Source organism: Suillus subalutaceus, assembly GCF_016647625.1.
Source record: "Suillus subalutaceus strain FC151 chromosome Unknown DFJ58scaffold_80, whole genome shotgun sequence".
Taxonomy (NCBI): Eukaryota; Fungi; Basidiomycota; class Agaricomycetes; order Boletales; family Suillaceae; genus Suillus; species Suillus subalutaceus.
The window spans coordinates 20,457-38,355 of record NW_024540329.1 but is presented as its reverse complement, the minus strand read 5'-3'; the positions used below and the strand labels follow the sequence as shown (position 1 = coordinate 38,355).

The following is a 17,899-nucleotide window of genomic DNA, read 5'->3' as shown; positions in this document are numbered from 1 at the left end:
AGAGCATTGCGGATACGGGTCACCCGCGCGAGTGAGTGGACATATTTTGCACATATACAGAGCAATGAAACAAAGTATGTACGATGGACCAGGGGTCCCAAGGCATAGACTAGAGGAAGGCACATAGACAAGAGGCAGTCAGGCTTTCGGCGATCTCCATAGCTTAGTCAGCGACACACGCACACAGTCAGAGCTGTTCATAGTGTAGCACATCATCACACATCTTCGAGTCTCCACACTTTGTCCTAGCCCTAGTCCAACGAAGAAGCTTATAATTAGTTGTGTGGAGATGGTATAATCACGTCAGGGATCAAGAATTCAATTTCCTCGATCGCCTCGGCAAGAAACGGCCTAAGTAAACCTCGACTTCAGCAAATGCAACAAGAGGCTCCTGTACCCGAATACCCACTGGAAGACTCGGTCTTCATCCAAATGTCTCCCTAGAAGACGCAGGAAACATGCTATTCCGCGCCATCCAAACCTCCCAAAACCAACCCTACCCATGAACTTTTATCGACAAGCCACAAGGTGTGAATGGTGCTAAAGACCTTAATCGCGAGCTAACGTTTAATTAATTCTACAACGTATACAGAAGGCCAAACATACCTCTTATTCATGCCAAATCCCTCTCAGCCCCTGAACGACGGTATCCGATGGCAAGACCAAGAAAGTCGATACACTATGTATCCCTGTCCAATGCGGTACACGGGTGCGCACCGACCCTTTTATTTATTTCATAGACCTTTCTACAGGAACTCGGAGTTGCAGAAGTCAAGTTCGGCTTCATACCCAACTCCCAAGACACAGCAGCATGGCGCATGCGCCGACGCTACCGCCTTCACAAAGGCGGCCACCCCCAACTAGTCCTAATTCACTACTACCTCCCATCCGTAAATCCCACCACCACAGTATCATCATTTTTGCCTTCTCACCACCCTTCGCGCGTTGTCCGATATGTCTGTGACTTCACCAATCTACATCCACCTTTACATCTACATCTACGTATACATCTCCCGCACTCTAGAGATCGTCCCACCTCTCTTCAACAATTCTGTCAGGCACTACCCACTACGACAGAACACGGACCCTCCTATATATGTCATGGGCGCGCCGCGAAAGGGCGGGTCAAAAAGCCTTCCCACACCCTGCAGATCCGCATCAAGGCGGTATGCCCCAAGTAGGAATGAACCCACAGGCGATGATAGCGTATCAGAACAGTAATATGGAAGCTTTGGAGTGTTATTGGTTCAGTAACGGCCTGGTCCTCCACGGCTAGATGATGACGAATCCGCAGGTTCGACAACTTCGTTTGCTCAGTTGAATGTTGTTCGCATTGATCATTTGTACAGATGAATCTGAACTACTATCGACACGGATGCTAGCAATTACGAGATATCGGAGAAGCCACGAACTAATGAAGTCTTCAGGCATGCAGCTTTTGGTAAGAATGCCACTTACTATCACCATCAAATCATTCTCAGGGACACCACTCATCAGACAGCAAAAAACCATCGTCATTACAAAGAATATACAAGGGGTTTTACAAAGCAGAACTAGAGGCTAAAATTGTGCGTCCCGCATCACTAATTCTGGGTCCAGCTAAGTTCCCCTTAGGCTAAATTGCAAGACGACATGGGGCACTTCAGACCAAGGTTGCTGAGCGGAAGGCTCAGAAAGTATCAGCAGACGATGGGATAGTTACAGCTAGCGGTCACCCCCCCCCCCCCGATGGAACTAACTACTTAATCACTTTACTTTTCATTTGTATCTTGGCGCTCGTACATGATATATTGCAGGTCAGAATAACAGATACTGAAATTCTCACTACCATGGAACAACGAGAGAAGACCAGTCATGCAAAACAAGAGCTCTCTCTGTGCCAATCTGTCGCGTGATTTCATTCTGACGACTGATACCCAAGACTTGAAATTCGCTAAGGAGTTGGCCATCAAGGACACTCTTGGATAAAGGCTTGGACACGGCGTCATTTCGCACGATTCTAACAGAGTTGTCAATAAGGAGCCCAGTGCAAACATAAACAACTCACCGATGGGCTTTTGGATTCAATCCAGCAGTGTGCTGCATATTTCGTGTCAATTGCCCTTGCATAAGTTGTAGTCGTTTAAAAACAGCTTCATCTACGGGTGTGAGGGCTGATAGGGATCCATCCGTAAATCCTGTCGATCGAATAAGCTACATTATCGATGCAGACAGGATACGAGCCTTACCAGACATCAGTTTTGCTTGAGGGATGAGTTGTTCGTCTTTCGTACGCCGAGCAATCGTAATGGTTGAGCGGCACTCTTTATGACTGTGGAACTCTGTGTGGCACAATAAATGCTGACCTCCTCGAGACTCGGGATCTTTCAATCAAAAACCAGAATTCTCAGATCACAGTTTCATGAAGCCATGACCGTAACTCACCGGAAGGGTCATATGCAAATAACCTTAGGACCCCCTCTTCGTCTTCACTAGCAATAGCCAAATCTCCCCCAGCAAAGAAGAAGTCCACAGTTGTGGCATGCCTCCTTCGCACGTCCTTGGCGAGTGTGACGAGTTTATACGGATCTTCCTACAAAACGCGTGTTCATAAGAGAAACATAGAATAGACACAAACGTCGCACTTGGAAAGCCACCAGCCAGACACTCTTTACGGCATCTCCGATCAAGAGAAGATTCTTCATTGAGCGCAGTGATGTCACGTAGACGCCAACATCTAGGAAGGCAACGCCAACTAGGCGTTCATCCAGATCAAGAGCGCGAATAAAAATCTGTAAGGATGATCAACGCAACGTTGCATACAGAGCATTCCGTTTACCTTCTGGCCCATAGATGACACGAGATAACCATTTATGCCGCACACAGCTGTTACGGGGCCTTTCGTGTCATCCTTTACTCGCAACTTCAATTTGTACCATCTTTTCGGTGTCCAATTAGGATCGGAAACAACCTCAACAGCCTCGAAAATGTATGTCTGGTTTCATGAATAAATTGGCCGAAGAGCATGGCAACGGCAAAACATACCGCTCCCTTTACAGCCAGATCTTCTCCTCGGTTTACTGTTGTTCCCACAGCAATGAAATTCTTGGTCCCACTTTCCGTGCTTGTTGTTTCAAGGGAAACACAAGTCAGGGCGTTGATAGTTTCATTGGACGCAAATTCGTAACTGGCAAATATATCAATACCGCTGCCGGTTGCGATCAAGAACAAACACACCCATCCATGGTAACCCAATGTTCCGGCGAAATCAGCTCGAGCGTCGAGCAGTCGGCACAAGGGAAGGAAACGCCATTCCCTAAATGATTGTCAGATAAAGATGCCTCGGGCATGAGACCGAGACACAAACCATCAGGTTCCCAAATAATGTTACCGTCTTCGTCATAGGAAGCAAAGCGGGCTTGTAATGAGGAAGCGGCCACTATCAACGAGGCCGATGGTTCGAATACAATGTTAGAGTATGCACGTGATCGAGGAACACTGCGGTACGGTAGACAACTGTCAAGTTGGACTTCTGGAGCCCATTCAAGGAGAGTGGGACCCTAAGCGCATGAACGAGTGAGTATCTTGACTTTCAGCACACAGCGCACAAACCTCGTCAGAATACAGGAGAAAATCTCCCTTGGACTCCCAAAGAGAACACGCAGTGAATGCGTGAACGACAGTATGTCCTGAGGGTACCACCCTTAATCCGCCCTTATCGGTGGCTATGATCCAGCATGGTCTATCACCCGTGAAGAAAACGCCAGCAAGGGTACACTCCATGTTTGGGGAAGTCACAAATGGAACAAATGTCCGCGAGATTCTCTTATGCTCTGCAAGCACAGTTCTCTCCGTCTCCTCAACTCTCTGGATTTCAAAGGTTTTGGACACAACTTTGTGGAACTTGACCTTCAAAAACGCAGTCCGTGGGTTAGGTAGAAGAGGATCTGCTTGTTCGGTGGAAGTAGGCGCCGGCAAGGCTTCATAAATGGCCATGTTTCCCGAGCGCGTGAAGACCTGTTACGAATCTTAATAGACAAACCACAGGACTGTTAAATTACTTACAAAAAGATGGGGAACCAAAGACGTTTCGCCTAAGGGTGCAACAAGAATTTGATCGATGTCAAGATCCTGAGGCTTTCTGGGGGGGTCTTGTGGTAAAGACAAAGCAGCAGGAGCCCGGACGTCTACTAATATGTTCTCCAACGTAGAGATAGCAGTGGTTGAGAACACAAGAGTCAACTTCGGTAGTGACCAGATCTACAGAACTCGATATTAGCTAGCGTCGTCCCAAACGGTCAATGTGAGGCTAACCTCCATGACGCCCTGCGGTCGCACGAGCACGAGCCACTGACTTCTGTTGCCAGCTGCTACAGCCGCCTGCAGTGTAGATGTATTCTTATCTGCGTGTGCTGCCGCAGGGGTAGTTTCGGTCGCCTCTATGTCGAAAAGGCCGATAGTATCCGTGAAGAAACAGCCCGCAATATAACGAGATGACTACATTGAAGCGATAAATAATTTGGAATAGAGTAAACGAAATCAGAAATACCTTGTCACCCATTGGAGACATATCTTTGCGTCGAATCTTTCCTCGCTCCGTTTCACCAATGAAAAGACCGATAGACTCGTCTTCTCGCAGGATAAGCACAAAAGGATCACAGATACTGCATGATTTAATTTTTGCCCGAGGCAAACTACCGTCCATATCTTTGATAACTTGTCTTTCATTACCGTCTTGATTCCATTTCATTAGTCACCAACACAAAAAGTCTACGGGAATATCGTACCGGGCTCCAGCACACGGATGGCATTCGTCATGACATGCAATATGGTGGTACGCTGGAAGAACGGGGCGGCGCTTATAGTTGTCCCGGGTATGCGAGTCGGAATAGAGACATCGGTCTTTGTGGTTCGGGTTGCTATCTGCGAGGGCTTAGCGAACAAAACGTACCAAAAAAAAGATTATCTACCCGCGAAACACCTGGCGTAGGATTAGCGTCTGTGCTAATTATTATCGTGTCAATTTCAGCTGAAAATGGGCCTGTAGCCTTCTCATAAGAGAGACCATTAACACGTTGGGACTGGCGAACGGAAAGAGACCAGATTCCTCGTGCCCCTCCAAGTACATGTAGTTTCCGTTTTGTGCGCGTCGGAAGGTCGCGCTGCGCTCGATTGTGAGTTGAATTGACAGTCTGTAATATCACATCAACTCACCTGGAAAAGGGTGAATCCGCCTAGATGACCTGCTCCTGTGGCAGCAACAAGTTCCGGGACAAAACGTTCCTAGAAGAATTGAGCAGAGTTCAACCTATCGAATGTCATATACTTACTCCATTCTTAGCAAGAGAAAATGTCATATCAGCGATTGGGCCATATGCAGGTAACGAGTCGCACAATGAAAGGTGAATGACGGAACGAGTCTTTGTCGCAGCACTGGTTCCCGATGTTGCTCCAACAGTCGCCTGTGCGGCGGTCTGTGAATCACCGTATAGATCTGCGACCCATCAGTGAAGTTTCCAAGCAGCATGGTAATGCAACCAACCATCGTCATCGTCTAGATCCATACTATCAGCAAAATCGATAGTGGTGGCAGCACCAGTTTGCTGAGCAGGAAGCTCGAGAGGTACCTCTTCTCTAGCCGTCTTCATTAATACCGACGGTCCAACCATGCTTCCCACAAAAAGCAGGTCGTCATTTAGTAGTTTGGCGACAGCTGGTATAGTCGTCTGAGCAATAACGGGTAGTAGCACTAATTTGGATACAGTCCTCCCATCTAGGATAATCTCAATGGGGTGTATCATGCCATCTTTTCGAATGACAAAGAAAGTCTTTTCATCGACAAACACGAGTCGACTACCTTCGAGACACAGGCCAAGGTCTTTGTCTGCTGGAGGCATTGGCATATCGCTGACGCGTGCGGCCCAGCCATTCACAGGAAGGCCCACGCGGCGCGCTGCTTGATCGACATATATGATGGAATTACTTGTGAGGACGATGACACCTCCAAGTGAAGTTGCGCAGGGGATGAGAGACACGCTGTCGTAAGGGAGACCATCGACAGCCGTGATAATGGGGTAATTGCGACTCATGAGATCCAAGGTAAAGATGTAGAGGCGAGCCGTGTCACGGTACTCCTTGAGACGACTATAGGGATCATTTTATTGTGTGAAAACTAAAGCAAGCTACGTCACGTACCCAGCCCACGTCTGCTCAGATTGGCAAAGTACAGCGACTGTCGGGTTGTTGTATCCAGGAAGGAAAACAAAGTCTATGACGTTTCGAATGCGCTCATCGACATCGTTGACGAGGTCTAGCACGAAACTTGGAGAGTACGGTACGTCTCTGTTGGTTGTTCGAATTTGTATCGATGTGGAATTGGAGGAATTCAGAAGAATGCATACCTTGTATGGTTTTGTTCCTGCTCCATTGTGTCGAGTTCCGCCTGGGTCTGAAAGAACGGAAGAATGGCGAATGCATCCTTTGGAAGCGATAGTGCTGCACATCGTGACAAGGGGTCTGCACGCAATTCTGTTTTGAAAAGGGGACTGTCTAATGAAACCTGCAAACTAGTTACATCTACGCGCATCGATGAATACAAGTACTGACCATCTGAGGCGCTCGCTCATACGTATGTATCGAAACGGTGACAAGATCGTGTGCAGCGTCTGACCACTCAAGGAGAGCTATCTGTAATCACGATTAAGAGCCACCATGAGACGCAGAATACATGCCATCATACCTTGGCATCCTTGAAGGACACTAATAGACGATCTAGTTGGTCCTCATATGTTGACATAATGCGCACGCTCTCCATGCCAGTGACAGTGCCATGCAGAGTGTGCTCTCGCACAAAGTGAAAGCGTGACACCATGGAAGGATCTTTCTTTGCAGCAGCCTGTAATGCAACTAAGCTACCCTCCCTAAACCCAAGCTAGGAATTCACCTTCACAGACCCCATATTAACCCACCCTTCTCCACCCTCGTCCATCTCTACTTCGCCCTCCACAGCCTCAGTGCCCTTTCGTACATGAGCCCTCCGCTCTCGCTCATCTTCAATATAAGTTGAGATTTGCGGGGGTTGCTCCCACACTTCGAAAATGCGCAAGAGGTTAGATCTTGAGACAACGACGTTGGTAAGAACACGAGGTAACTTTTCTTGGCTGGAAGATCCAGTGATAGTTGAGGGCGTGAGCTTGAGTGTCGTTGCAAACTCAACACCACTAGGCGGAAGTATGTCGTGTCTTAAGGCATGCATTTCTCCCTCAGCGACAGATGCACGGTTTCCCACTGAAATTCTCGGTTTGAGTGCATTTGTTTGTTTCTAAAGGTCTTGCCAAACAACGTCTGGTTATGTAATAAGATCTACATGCACAAGCTTAAGTTTGTCCTCAATCGACGGCTGTTCGAGTCTCAAGTCTGCGGTCAGAAGCGAGGGCTACATTTTGATCAAGCTTACATATTTGTCTTCATCAATATCGCATGGTGAATCCCGAATTGTGTAACATTTTAGACCACATAACAATAAGTATTGTGCGAAATGCGCACGACACTTGGATAGGTATTATCCTGACCCAGGTGTAGTCAAAGCCTTGACATCAACTGATCAGCGGTAAACTCATGGATCTTGCAAAAATCGGTGTACGTTTATTTCCGCTCCCTGATCCCACTCGTCCCCCTCCGTTCACCTTGCATTGCTTTCTCCCTTTCCCTCGCTTCCCTGATCATCTCCCCTTCCTGCCTCCACTCTTTGCGTTCAAATGCATCCCATTGTTCGCGAGCATCGATCCAACGTTCTTGCACATCCCCCATGCTACCTGTCATCGGGCCCGCAGCAGATGAGAACAGTGAAAAGGTGTTGGGCCTCGCCGATGCAGGAACGGACGAAGCTTCAAGTGTCCCTTCTGGTGCCGGGGCGTCGTGTGGTGGCACAAAAATGTATCCTGTAGCTCGATCGATAGCGCGTGTTAGGTGGAGCATCGAGGCTTTATCCTGCGCAAAAGAGTAATTGAATATTCGGACCACATAAGGAATCCGATCGCTATACCTCAACTGCTAGCGTTTCGAATCCCACAAGACTGTAGTCTTCGATTACAGAGCATAATGCCATATTAAGAGCAGTGTACCGCGGCGATGAAGCATTCAGTGCGTTCTCCAGGTAGGAAAGATCCTGAACCTCCGTGTAAAAATCGAGATTGAAGTCTACGAGAAGGGTGAGTGATGTCAATGTGTTGCACAGTCACCAACACGTACCCAGGTCTCCGTATTGAACTATCAGATCAACCTTTGACAAAACATTGACGTGCGGCAGTTCCAACTGTAGCATAGTCCGGAGGGACAGGAGAAGTACGGAAACATATTTTGCGGCATCGGTCACATAGTGCGCATCACAGAGATGAACGGCAGCTAACTAGCGTTGTTCAGAGAATCCCGACTGCAGAAACAACATCATAGAACGTACCCTGAACCCAATCTTTGTCAATCGTTGCACTATGTGTTTTAATGCTTCATGGTTTGTGCTAAGCTCCACCTGACCAGGTATGTCGAACAACACATATGCATCGGATCCCAGCTCTTTCAGCCGTGCCTCAAGCCAATCAAAATTGGCGTCTAGGTACTCCATGCAGTAAAGCATGCCTCCATTGGGGCCAAGACCGTGTTCGTCCATGACATCTTGGAGGGTAATTAAAGAAGCAATGTCAATTGCACATGGATAAGGGATGTTGTCATTAGCTGGGTCGAGGTTTACAATGGAAATCGGGCGATTCAAAGCAGTAAATAGTTGGTGCTTGCCAAAGCAGTACGTCGATTTACCACTTCCTGGCGCACCACATACCACTTCACCAAATGGCATAGCAGGAAAGATGAAAGCGAAGCTAGGAAGGGACCACGTGATGCGATTACTTAGCCTAAGGGGTTGTCGCTAAATCTAGAGTGGGTCGGAGTTCCAAAATAGGGTGTCGCGTCACAATTGGCATTCCAGCTAAAGACTGGCTTTGCCTCATAGAGGGGCTGGTCACCAGTCTACTAACCAACAACAACATAACTCAAGCCCGGAGTCGAACAGATGTCTCAAGAATTTCAAAGCCTCGATGAAGCTGTGCGTAACATACAGGTATGTCTGGGTGTTAGTTCTTGACATTTATCTCAATGACTCTTGCTTAGCTGGGTGAAGTCCAGAAAGATAGACAGGGCGATTCTGGACATACCAAACGGTCCGAACGGCAGCATATCAATATAACCCTTCCACCACCGAAGCGCACCTGTCAGATGTATGGCTACTGCGTACCCTATAAGTGGCTTTATGAGAAGGGTATCTTCCTCTTCGCTAAGGCACACCCCGACCTTCCCACCGATGAGGCCGGTAACAACGTAGACCCCCTATACAGCTTCTCAACATATTTCGGAATTGATTCATTGGGTGTGCGTTCGGCAATTGTACCTCCTGGACAGACGGTTCCAGCGGATTGCATAGAAGATGGATTCATTAGCGTGTTGTACATCTTCAACGACCAACCTGACAATTATCGTTGGCGCCCCACTCAGAAGCAGGTTGATGAACTTACCAAGTTCATGGGTAGGGAGCCACAGTGGTGGGTAGGCCATTTGCCAGAAAGCTACTTCGAATGATGAGTGATTGAATCCGTGGAGGACCAATCGCAGAGATTGGACTGGGCGATTAGGGAGCAAACCCATGCAGCGTAGAGCACTGGTTCTGTCAGATAGGCAGGAATTTTGTGCCCTTGCAGTTGATGCAGGCGGGGTACATACATACGCACTTTCCATCGATGCAGTACCTATTCAAATGTCATTTTATCTCTCTGACTGGCCATAGCGCTCTTGAGCAGGCCCAACACGTGGTAGAATTTTCTGCGCGCGGTGTATCTTGTTGCGCATGGGTCTTCAGCGACCGACCTGACAATTATCGTCGGTGCCCCACTCAGAAGCAGGTTGATGAACTTACCAAGTTCGTGGGCAGGGAGCCGCAGTGGTGGGTAGGCAGTTTTCCAGGAAGCTTCTCCGATTGATGAGTGATTGAATCTATGCAGGACCAATCGCAGAGGTTGGACTGGGCGACTGGTAGCAACAGGGGCAAACTCAATGTAGCGTGGAGCACTGGTTCTGTCAGATAGACAGGAATATACCGCCGAAGACTTTGTCAAGCTACGAGACCCAAGAGCCTATCAGCATTCGGCCTCTGTGCATAACCGAGATCTGCTCTATGCATCAGTGAATTCATGAGTCGTCTGCGCATCCATTCGCCCAAGGGGCTGCCCAGCTTGCGTACTGAAGTGACCGTGTGGCGTCTACACGGCCACCACGGAAACCCTCCATTAGAACATCTGATTACTTATCTTTATTTCCTTGATACTCACTGCTATCTCGACTCCCGTGTTCGCCCGTGCTGCCCGTCCTTACTTATTTCACGTATTACCTTACCGTAAAGGCTATAAAAGACCCAGTAGATAGACCTGTAAAGCCTGGCATTCTTGCAACTAAGCTATTACCTGGTGACATTATGATCGTCTTCACCTCAAGTATTACTACTTCGAGCTGCCGCCGCAGCCCGGCTCTATGTTTTAAGCTCATCGAAACTCCGATCAGTGTAAGTTCCAAAGTTTAACTTGAAGTTACTATGGGGAGTAGTTTGTTTCAAAGATGCTCACTTGCGATATTCTTGACTGCCATAATGCGCCAGTCAGATGCAGTATTGCTATGGGTTGCTGTCACCGTCGCCTTTGCTCCAAACACCAAAGTCCTCCTTTTCACGATTGCCCCAAGAGCGAGGATGTTAGTCCAAGCCACTCTTTTATTTTCCTGCTCAATCAATGAATCTTAGGACTGGGATGTGTTTTGCAAAGCCTTCGTAAAGACAGAAACTGTTGAACTCATGGCGCTTCAACAGTGCATCAGTCCCATTCAACTAGCGAACATTGCATCATCTCTTCGCGATGACATCCTGTGCACCATTCCAGCTCTCGTCGCAGCCACAGCCAACCGCCCTAAGCTTTCGAAGATGATGGGGGGAATGAACGTTCATCTCGATATCGTATTTGACGATAGTGTCGTCTGGCTCGCTCGTATTCAACGAACAACCGCAGTCACACCTCCCCCAGCTGTGCAAAACCACATTTTGCTCAGTGAATTCGCGACATTGGAGTATCTTAACCGCATTGGAGTGCCAACTCCTACCATTCACAGATATGGCCTAGCAGCCGATTCAAACGGCATCGACGTCAACTACATCCTGATGGATAAGCTTCAAGCTTCCCCGCTTGAGTGGTACGATTTGGGTCCCGACCAGCGTCGTCGGGTACTCCATCAACTAGCCAACATCTTCATCACACTCGATCATCATTCATTTCGACAAACCGGTTCTATTATTCAGCCGCATACGTCTATTGGTGCTTTCGCAGATCGCGTGATATTTGAACCAAATTATTTACAGAGACTTAACCTGCTGGGCCCGTTCACCAGCCTTCGTCAACATCTAGATCACACAATTAATTGTCATCTTCGCCTCATCGAATCCTCTCAGTGGGCTGTCAATGATCCTGTAACATCCTATCTCATATATCGCACTCTGCTGGATGCCTATCCCCGCATCCTGCCAGCCGAAACGATGAACGGTGAAATCTTTTGTCTGCGCCATCAAGATGACAAGGGTGATCATATACTCGTCAACGACCAACTTGATATCCTTGGCATCATCGATTGGGAGTGGTCAAAAGTTGTTGCGAAGTCATTCGCATTTGCTGCGCCTATAATGCTATTGCCACTCGCATTTGATGAAGGCAGCGACCTGCTGTCACAGGATGAAGAGGAACTCGCAAAGATATTCGACTCCCTTGGTCGGTCAGATATGGCGTTGTGTGTTCGTGATGGACGTGCCTATCACCGAATTTCATTCATCCTTGACAATGGTGATCGTCCCGAGACGTGCAAGCCACATATGAAGGGACTTTTTCAGTTGTTGGGAAACGAATTTTGGGAGTGGGAGACATGGCGTTCTGATGCTCTGCGGATGTATCAATCCGAATATGCTCTTCAGGTTTTATTGGACAACGAACCCATGCACTAGTTCTTCCACCCGATCCCCCGTCATCCATTGTAATCCTACCCGCTATGTCACGGTGTTGTAACGGACTTCATCGCGAAGTGGCACTTTATAAGTACACGGGCAGTAACATAGTCCCTCCTCATTTCTTCTGGTTTCGAATCGAGACTTTTTTGCGGAGCATATTGGTGAGGACTTGAGGGAATTAGAATGAGCTGTCAGCAACTCATCGGGAAAGTTTCGCCCAACGTCTTTGCCTACAAAAATATTTTTCCAGTACGGCTGGAGACATGATATCATCTTCACATGACTTAAGCGTCCAGAGATTCAATTATCACTTTGAACATTTCGATGTATGCCACGCAAATCACAGGCAACATTTCAACACGTGTCCAGGAAAGACTCCAGCTTCGGAAGACTCCTTGCTGAAAGAATACATCAAAGGTTCAACGAACACATGTCTTCAAATCGCCGCCGCATCGCGCAATTGCGAGCACTATCCCATCGAGAAATAGGTGATACGTGGATATGGGCGGTCGAAGTCGAAGTCATCCATGATATCCATATCAATCACGCATCAAAATGGATGTGGCGGCGGGCGGGTCGAAGCAATATATAATCGCTACAGCCAGAGATTCGTGTCCAATAGGAAAGTAACTCGAGCTTGCGCAATTCCCAAAATGGTTCGGCCACAAATGGCCCATCGATGCATCAAGGCTCGGTGATTGATATGCACGGCGCATCAATGCATGATGGCAAATACGTTGGTCAGTGTGGGTCAATGTTCCCAGCCGTACTCAGGGCTCACTCCGAGTCACGAGATAAGAACCTATAGCGACGGGAATACCTTGTCCCAGGGCATGTGTGGCGCACGACTAGAATTTTGGCACGGTCGAGGTGTGGCGTGCCCCACTCCGCCGCCGTATAAATAATCTGATCAATCCACTTGCATGAAGGCAATTTAAGTTGTAACGCAAACAGATCTTGTTATCTCTCTGATTCGAGTCAACATCATACAGATCGCCATGGCTGAGCATTGTGCAGCTGAAGGTTGTACTAGATGGGCCGTTAGCGCCAGTCGGTACTGTGATTGGCGTAAGTTCACCTTCTATTTGGTCTTTCCACTTGCAATGATCGTCTTATTGTGTCTTCTTGATAGACAAGCCCCCTCGGGCGCCGCGCGGCCCTCAGATTTGCAAGACATGGAAACGCCTGTCTCAAATCAGCCTTACCAGCTTCGGGAAACTCGTTGGGTTAGCTGGCTCTTTCTTGAGTAAATCTGATTGAGAGTTGACAATACGAACATAGGTATTAAGCATGACTGGACCAGTGGCGCTTGTAACATCTGATTGCTGTCAGTAATTTGTTCGTGCTCCTTGGATGATTTGTAACAATGTATGAATGTTACAGCTACGTTGTATAGTGGGTCCTGTAGTGTCAGATTCTCAAGTTGGCCTCATAAATGAATGTTACCTTGTTTACCAAGGGTCACCCAGAGACATAATTGTGGATATCTTGGGGGAGACAAGTAATTGTACCAGTAAGACGTTGATTTGGAACAGCCCACTCCAAGACGTACAATGACGCAATAAAGATCATTTTCCTGGCTTTGAAGGATGTCAGGATGGAGACGGGTACTTACACATACACCAAATTTCGTCGAGTGAAAGCGCACCATGCTGTAGCAACTCAGTCAGAATACAAAACGATACAAATGCCTGAAGGAATTGTTACATGCAGATATTGTCAAGGTATGAATGAAGATGCATCAGGAATCCCGTTCTTCGACAAGAACGCAGCTACAATATATCTACTGTCCTGACGTCCATCATGTTATCAGGAGAAGATATGTCCCTGACTTGTGCGATGATATTGTTATCCGAAGCGATTCTCTTGTACTCCCCGCCACGCTGGCTCGCTAGCAAGAGTGCACTAAAGGGCTGTCCAAGATGAACGATCAATCGAAATACCCGCTCGTTTGATTCCGAATCAACTCCTCCAGGAGGCTCAGACCAATAATCTTCTGCGCTACTCTCATCGTCAATGTCGGGAAGTTCTGTGAAGTCAGGTGGCTCAAGATAACGAGTCCATGGACGGATGAGCAGGAATGTCTGCAGAGTACGACTTGCAGGCGAGAATTGAACTAGCTCGTCTTCCGTTGTGACCAGTAGGTCTTGTAGCCCGTCTGCCTTGACATCATAAGTGAAACATTTGGATCCGTCTTGACTAGGCCTCCGGCTGACTTCTGTGAGAGGAAATGCAATGCAAGGCAATTGCAGTCTGCTGTTGGCAAAACGAGGAATGCTAAGATCCTCAAGAGGGTATACAGTTTCAAAGCCAACTCCACAACCACAGTATTTCGCAGCTTGGAGACCGACTTCTGCATATCGTCTTCGGATAGGGATGGCAGTGTACATGACGGAACCTTGTATGAGGAAATGTCGGCTGGCAGACAGCTATTGAATTCTGATGATTTTCCGACCCAGTCAAGGGCAGAAATGTCGCCCGAATGAGCTATGATCTTCTGTAAGAGCCGTCCGAGTGCATTTTGTTTTTCTTCTCCGTAGTCGACAAGTAGGCGAACACCGAAAATGCCAAACAACGAATACGCAATGTCTTCCTGAAACGTGGTGACACGGCTCGATGCCCATTGAAGTTTCTCTCGGGCGTCTGTCATCCCCGGGCGGAAGGCGACGAGCGCCCGTGCATTTATGCCAGTTGAATGCTCCAACTCCTCCATGATACTGTCAGACTGCTTGTGGTTACGTGAGCGGTTGTCGAGATATAGGGTCCAATCTGCTTGGTAGAAGGGAATGACTTTGGGGGCCAGAAGTTCTGGAATAGTCCATCCTCGCGTGTTCCAAGTGCTCTTTGCTAGTGCGCCCGACTTGGACGAAGGCGGAACATCCGATAGGTAGATGATGGTGAGTGCTGAGTGGGAATACCACACGAACATACAGTTGACTGATCGTGAGAGCTCAACATTATTGTGCCGGTCGATGCAGCATGTATCGCTCCACGCCCAACGATGCCCTGCATCGCGTGCAACTTCGCAAAACTTCTGCAACTTCACTACGGTTCCAACAGGGTCCAAATTGTATATGACCTTGTCCTGAATGTCATGTAGTAGCGGCTCATCGGATCCCCACCTATGGGACAACATGACCCAACTGAAGTAATTGATGACTGCTTCTTTGATGAGCTCCATTTGGAGGGGCGCATGCGTCACTAATGAAGACAAAAGCTCTTTGTACTCTTTACTCTCCGTGAATGCGTCGATCTGCGCATCTCGATTGCACAAACGTCCATTAGAGGTGTTGATTAGACGAAGTGGAGCGTTTTCCAGTTGGGTGCGAATGATACTTCGAATTGCATGAATCGCTTCTTCATCGCGAGTAGACACACTGATATCACGAGGCGTACGCAACGGGGTATTGTCGAGATGACCATCAATACCCTTTTGACTGGTAGATATATCGGCACCACCACGCGGGGAAGAAGAACCTTAAAAATCGCAAAATCGCGTAAGTTGTTGATCAGGAAGGCGTCGTGGATGCGGAGGATTACCTGAGGGAAACAAGTTCAGCCCACGCATGTCCGTGATTACATCGCTTATCCTGCGTCGGAGGGGTGGTGGACTGTTGGGCGGTTGGTTTGTCATGCCCGAGCCCTCAGAACCTTCGTCCGGGGAAGATCCAGGGAAGCCATCCTGCGCATCATCGGGAGGATCGTCCGCTGGTCTCGAAGAACCTTGAAGCTCCCGTAAGTGGTTGATCAGCGAAGTACCACGACCTATGCAGGCTTGCCTGGGGAGTAAAACCTGTGCATGACAAAGTCAAGCACTTCTTCCGCTGAAGGTCGAAGTTCAGGTCCGAATTGCAGACATTTTTGGATGAACTCCCAATCCAAGTCTATTATAATAGGGTGACCATCGGGGCGTTGCGGTCCACGACCCTGCGACATTGAAACGATGATGAACGGATCCCCTGTGATCTCAGACCAAGGTCGCCGACCCGAGAGAACCTGGTCAGTCAGCCTCAGACGACTCGGAATATCTTGTGATCTAACCAACAACTCACTTGAAGCATTATACAACCAAAAGAGTAGATATCAGCTTTTTCCAACGGCACAGGCACCTCACGGGCATTGTCTGGTAGAACGAGTTCTGGCGCTGCATAGCGGATTGCACCCGGGCGCACAGATGATATAGCTAAGTGCGACTGGCCAACAAGGGGTTGGATAATAGTGGAAAGACCGAAATCAATCAGCCTTGCATGGCCTCTCTTGTCGATAAGTATATTTGCCTGCAGGTTCGTTAGTTCTCAGAAATAAGCTACCTCAGCAGAGCTGAATTCACCCCTGTTATATCTCCGTGCATGACCGACTCGGAGTGTACTGCACCAAAGGTAGGCTAGTATTCGGACATCCTAAGAAGAGAGATGGAAACCCACAGTAACGAAGTCCAGCGCTGACATCCTCCAGCTTTCAATTTTGATTGAGTCTCGCAAGGGCGAACGGATGGGAGAATGAGAACTTCGCTCACCATACGCGAACGGTCCAAGACTGTTAGATCGTTGTGGTTAGATGTTAGGTAGGCAGACAACGTGCCATTTGGCATCCACGGAGATACCAAGCAGCGCAACTCTGGCATCCGTCCAAATCCTGTCGCTATTCCCCACAAGGGTACAATGTTGTTATGGCGTAGAATCTTCAAAATGCCAATTTCTCGGCTAATATTCTAGATGAAAAGTTCAAGTAGCCTGAGCACGGACAGGTGTTACAGTACTATCGCTCAACCTGTTGATCGTCTCTAAACTATCCCTCTCTAAAAGCCTGAAGGCCTTGACAGCAACCTGATCGATAGTTGGGCGTCAGCCACTTCCATGATGTCTCCAACACGAACTAACGACGGCTGAAATGCCATCTGCATTGTAATCGCATTTCCAAACATCGCCAAATGCACCTCCTCTAACGTGGTCCAAAGTTGTTCGAGTAATCAAAGGTGTTAAGTCGTCTGGCAAGTCCTCTACCCTGCAGCACGATCAAGAATTTCAGTGAAGCGACACCGAACACAATCATCGCTCACACCTTGGATCATCATTCTCCATACCTTCTCAATCAACCTCGGCCCTCATAAGCGAATCAAAAGTGATGGTAACGAATGGCCAAAGAATCCCTGACTCTACAGAGAATGTAGAGGGGGATTAGAAGGACGAAATCGGCCAGCATGAAAAAATGCCAATGCAGGAAATTCTTTCCTTTTCTTGTGCATACGTGATTTTTGCATTAACAGGGCCCCGGCGGGCCGGCGGATAAAACGACTGAACGCCCACATGCTCCAGTACTACAGAGATACGGAGGAGGCTGTTCAACTTGCACGTTCAGTTCACCGACAAAAGTATGCCGGCGGGCCAGGATGTGTCTGACAAATGGTGCACCACATGCCAGGAATTAATTAATGTCTTGGGGAGAGGACAGACTATGATTGTACGGCTGACAAACGAGGCATGTAATGAGACGTGCAGAGGAGTTCAAATATATGAAGTCCTAGGAGCAATGGAACTCGATTAGATGCAAAAAGTATGCGCATAGGATTCAAATAAGTACGCCGAGGGAGAATCCAAGGGGCATGATGAACATCAACAGTGGCTCGAGTTGGAAATGACTCAGACGTCTGAATTGTCGACTGGCAATATGATGTAGTATGGACTTCCGTTTTTTGCGGAGAATTCGAATGTACAATGAGGTTGTGTCTTTCCGACTTGCGACGAATCACGATGTTAGCAATAAACAAATGGTTATGATCCTTGCTCACGTTGCTGAACATTTTCGTATGCCAGTCACGATAAATCACAGGGTCAAGCC

At 48.0% G+C, this 17,899-nt stretch overlaps 6 protein-coding genes across 6 annotated transcripts; 3 read left to right on the top strand and 3 right to left on the bottom strand.

Moving 5' to 3' along the window:
• Window positions 1–625: 625 nt before the first annotated feature.
• DFJ58DRAFT_796436 (uncharacterized protein) lies at window positions 626–1,207 on the top strand (the record flags this gene model as incomplete). Its single annotated transcript, XM_041390581.1, is given in 5 exon segments — window positions 626–735; window positions 793–815; window positions 828–899; window positions 911–913; window positions 1,024–1,207. Coding segments are annotated over 5 exon segments (338 nt in total), but the record flags the coding sequence as incomplete, so codon positions are not given.
• Window positions 1,208–1,824: 617 nt separating this feature from the next.
• DFJ58DRAFT_705083 (CPSF A subunit region-domain-containing protein) lies at window positions 1,825–7,266 on the bottom strand (the record flags this gene model as incomplete). The annotated part of the gene is made up of 23 exons (XM_041383701.1): window positions 6,923–7,266; window positions 6,719–6,874; window positions 6,586–6,666; window positions 6,381–6,538; window positions 6,175–6,321; window positions 5,522–6,123; window positions 5,310–5,473; window positions 5,194–5,262; window positions 4,950–5,141; window positions 4,767–4,902; window positions 4,529–4,713; window positions 4,294–4,476; window positions 4,045–4,239; window positions 3,592–3,996; window positions 3,347–3,539; window positions 3,217–3,295; window positions 3,025–3,166; window positions 2,819–2,974; window positions 2,625–2,771; window positions 2,425–2,572; window positions 2,229–2,363; window positions 2,048–2,177; window positions 1,825–1,999 (listed from the first exon to the last, which is right to left on the bottom strand). Exons 1-23 carry the CDS (start codon window positions 7,232–7,234, stop codon window positions 1,825–1,827), a joined length of 4,290 nt encoding a protein of 1,429 aa, XP_041242044.1. The 5' UTR covers window positions 7,235–7,266.
• Window positions 7,267–7,402: 136 nt separating this feature from the next.
• On the bottom strand, window positions 7,403–8,864 carry DFJ58DRAFT_685838 (uncharacterized protein). The gene is made up of 4 exons (XM_041383301.1): window positions 8,438–8,864; window positions 8,230–8,386; window positions 8,024–8,178; window positions 7,403–7,968 (listed from the first exon to the last, which is right to left on the bottom strand). Exons 1-4 carry the CDS (start codon window positions 8,828–8,830, stop codon window positions 7,624–7,626), a joined length of 1,050 nt encoding a protein of 349 aa, XP_041242043.1. The 5' UTR covers window positions 8,831–8,864; the 3' UTR covers window positions 7,403–7,623.
• Window positions 8,865–8,958: 94 nt separating this feature from the next.
• DFJ58DRAFT_472135 (uncharacterized protein) lies at window positions 8,959–9,891 on the top strand. The gene is made up of 2 exons (XM_041380547.1): window positions 8,959–9,091; window positions 9,142–9,891. The coding sequence occupies exons 1-2, from the start codon at window positions 9,044–9,046 to the stop codon at window positions 9,604–9,606; spliced, it is 513 nt and encodes a 170-aa protein (XP_041242042.1). The 5' UTR covers window positions 8,959–9,043; the 3' UTR covers window positions 9,607–9,891.
• A 673-nt stretch (window positions 9,892–10,564) lies between these two features.
• Window positions 10,565–12,366, top strand: DFJ58DRAFT_705076 (uncharacterized protein). Its single transcript, XM_041383700.1, has 2 exons — window positions 10,565–10,767; window positions 10,817–12,366. Exons 1-2 carry the CDS (start codon window positions 10,636–10,638, stop codon window positions 12,056–12,058), a joined length of 1,374 nt encoding a protein of 457 aa, XP_041242041.1. The 5' UTR covers window positions 10,565–10,635; the 3' UTR covers window positions 12,059–12,366.
• A 3,460-nt stretch (window positions 12,367–15,826) lies between these two features.
• On the bottom strand, window positions 15,827–16,773 carry DFJ58DRAFT_705071 (kinase-like domain-containing protein; the record flags this gene model as incomplete). The annotated part of the gene is made up of 5 exons (XM_041383699.1): window positions 16,578–16,773; window positions 16,486–16,516; window positions 16,392–16,429; window positions 16,114–16,338; window positions 15,827–16,057 (listed from the first exon to the last, which is right to left on the bottom strand). Exons 1-5 carry the CDS (start codon window positions 16,683–16,685, stop codon window positions 15,827–15,829), a joined length of 633 nt encoding a protein of 210 aa, XP_041242040.1. The 5' UTR covers window positions 16,686–16,773.
• Window positions 16,774–17,899: the final 1,126 nt, after the last annotated feature.

Coding starts and splice junctions, on each gene's coding strand:
- DFJ58DRAFT_472135 (XM_041380547.1), top strand. CDS start 9,044: ATGTCTCAAGAATTTCAAAGCCTCGATGAAGCTGTGCGTAACATACAG. Junction 9,092..9,141: donor AAGCTGTGCGTAACATACAG/GTATGTCTGGGT, acceptor ACTCTTGCTTAG/CTGGGTGAAGTCCAGAAAGA.
- DFJ58DRAFT_685838 (XM_041383301.1), bottom strand. CDS start 8,830: ATGCCATTTGGTGAAGTGGTATGTGGTGCGCCAGGAAGTGGTAAATCG. Junction 8,387..8,437: donor TGACAAAGATTGGGTTCAGG/GTACGTTCTATG, acceptor GAACAACGCTAG/TTAGCTGCCGTTCATCTCTG. Junction 8,179..8,229: donor AGTTCAATACGGAGACCTGG/GTACGTGTTGGT, acceptor CCCTTCTCGTAG/ACTTCAATCTCGATTTTTAC.
- DFJ58DRAFT_705076 (XM_041383700.1), top strand. CDS start 10,636: ATGCTCACTTGCGATATTCTTGACTGCCATAATGCGCCAGTCAGATGC. Junction 10,768..10,816: donor ATTGCCCCAAGAGCGAGGAT/GTTAGTCCAAGC, acceptor AATGAATCTTAG/GACTGGGATGTGTTTTGCAA.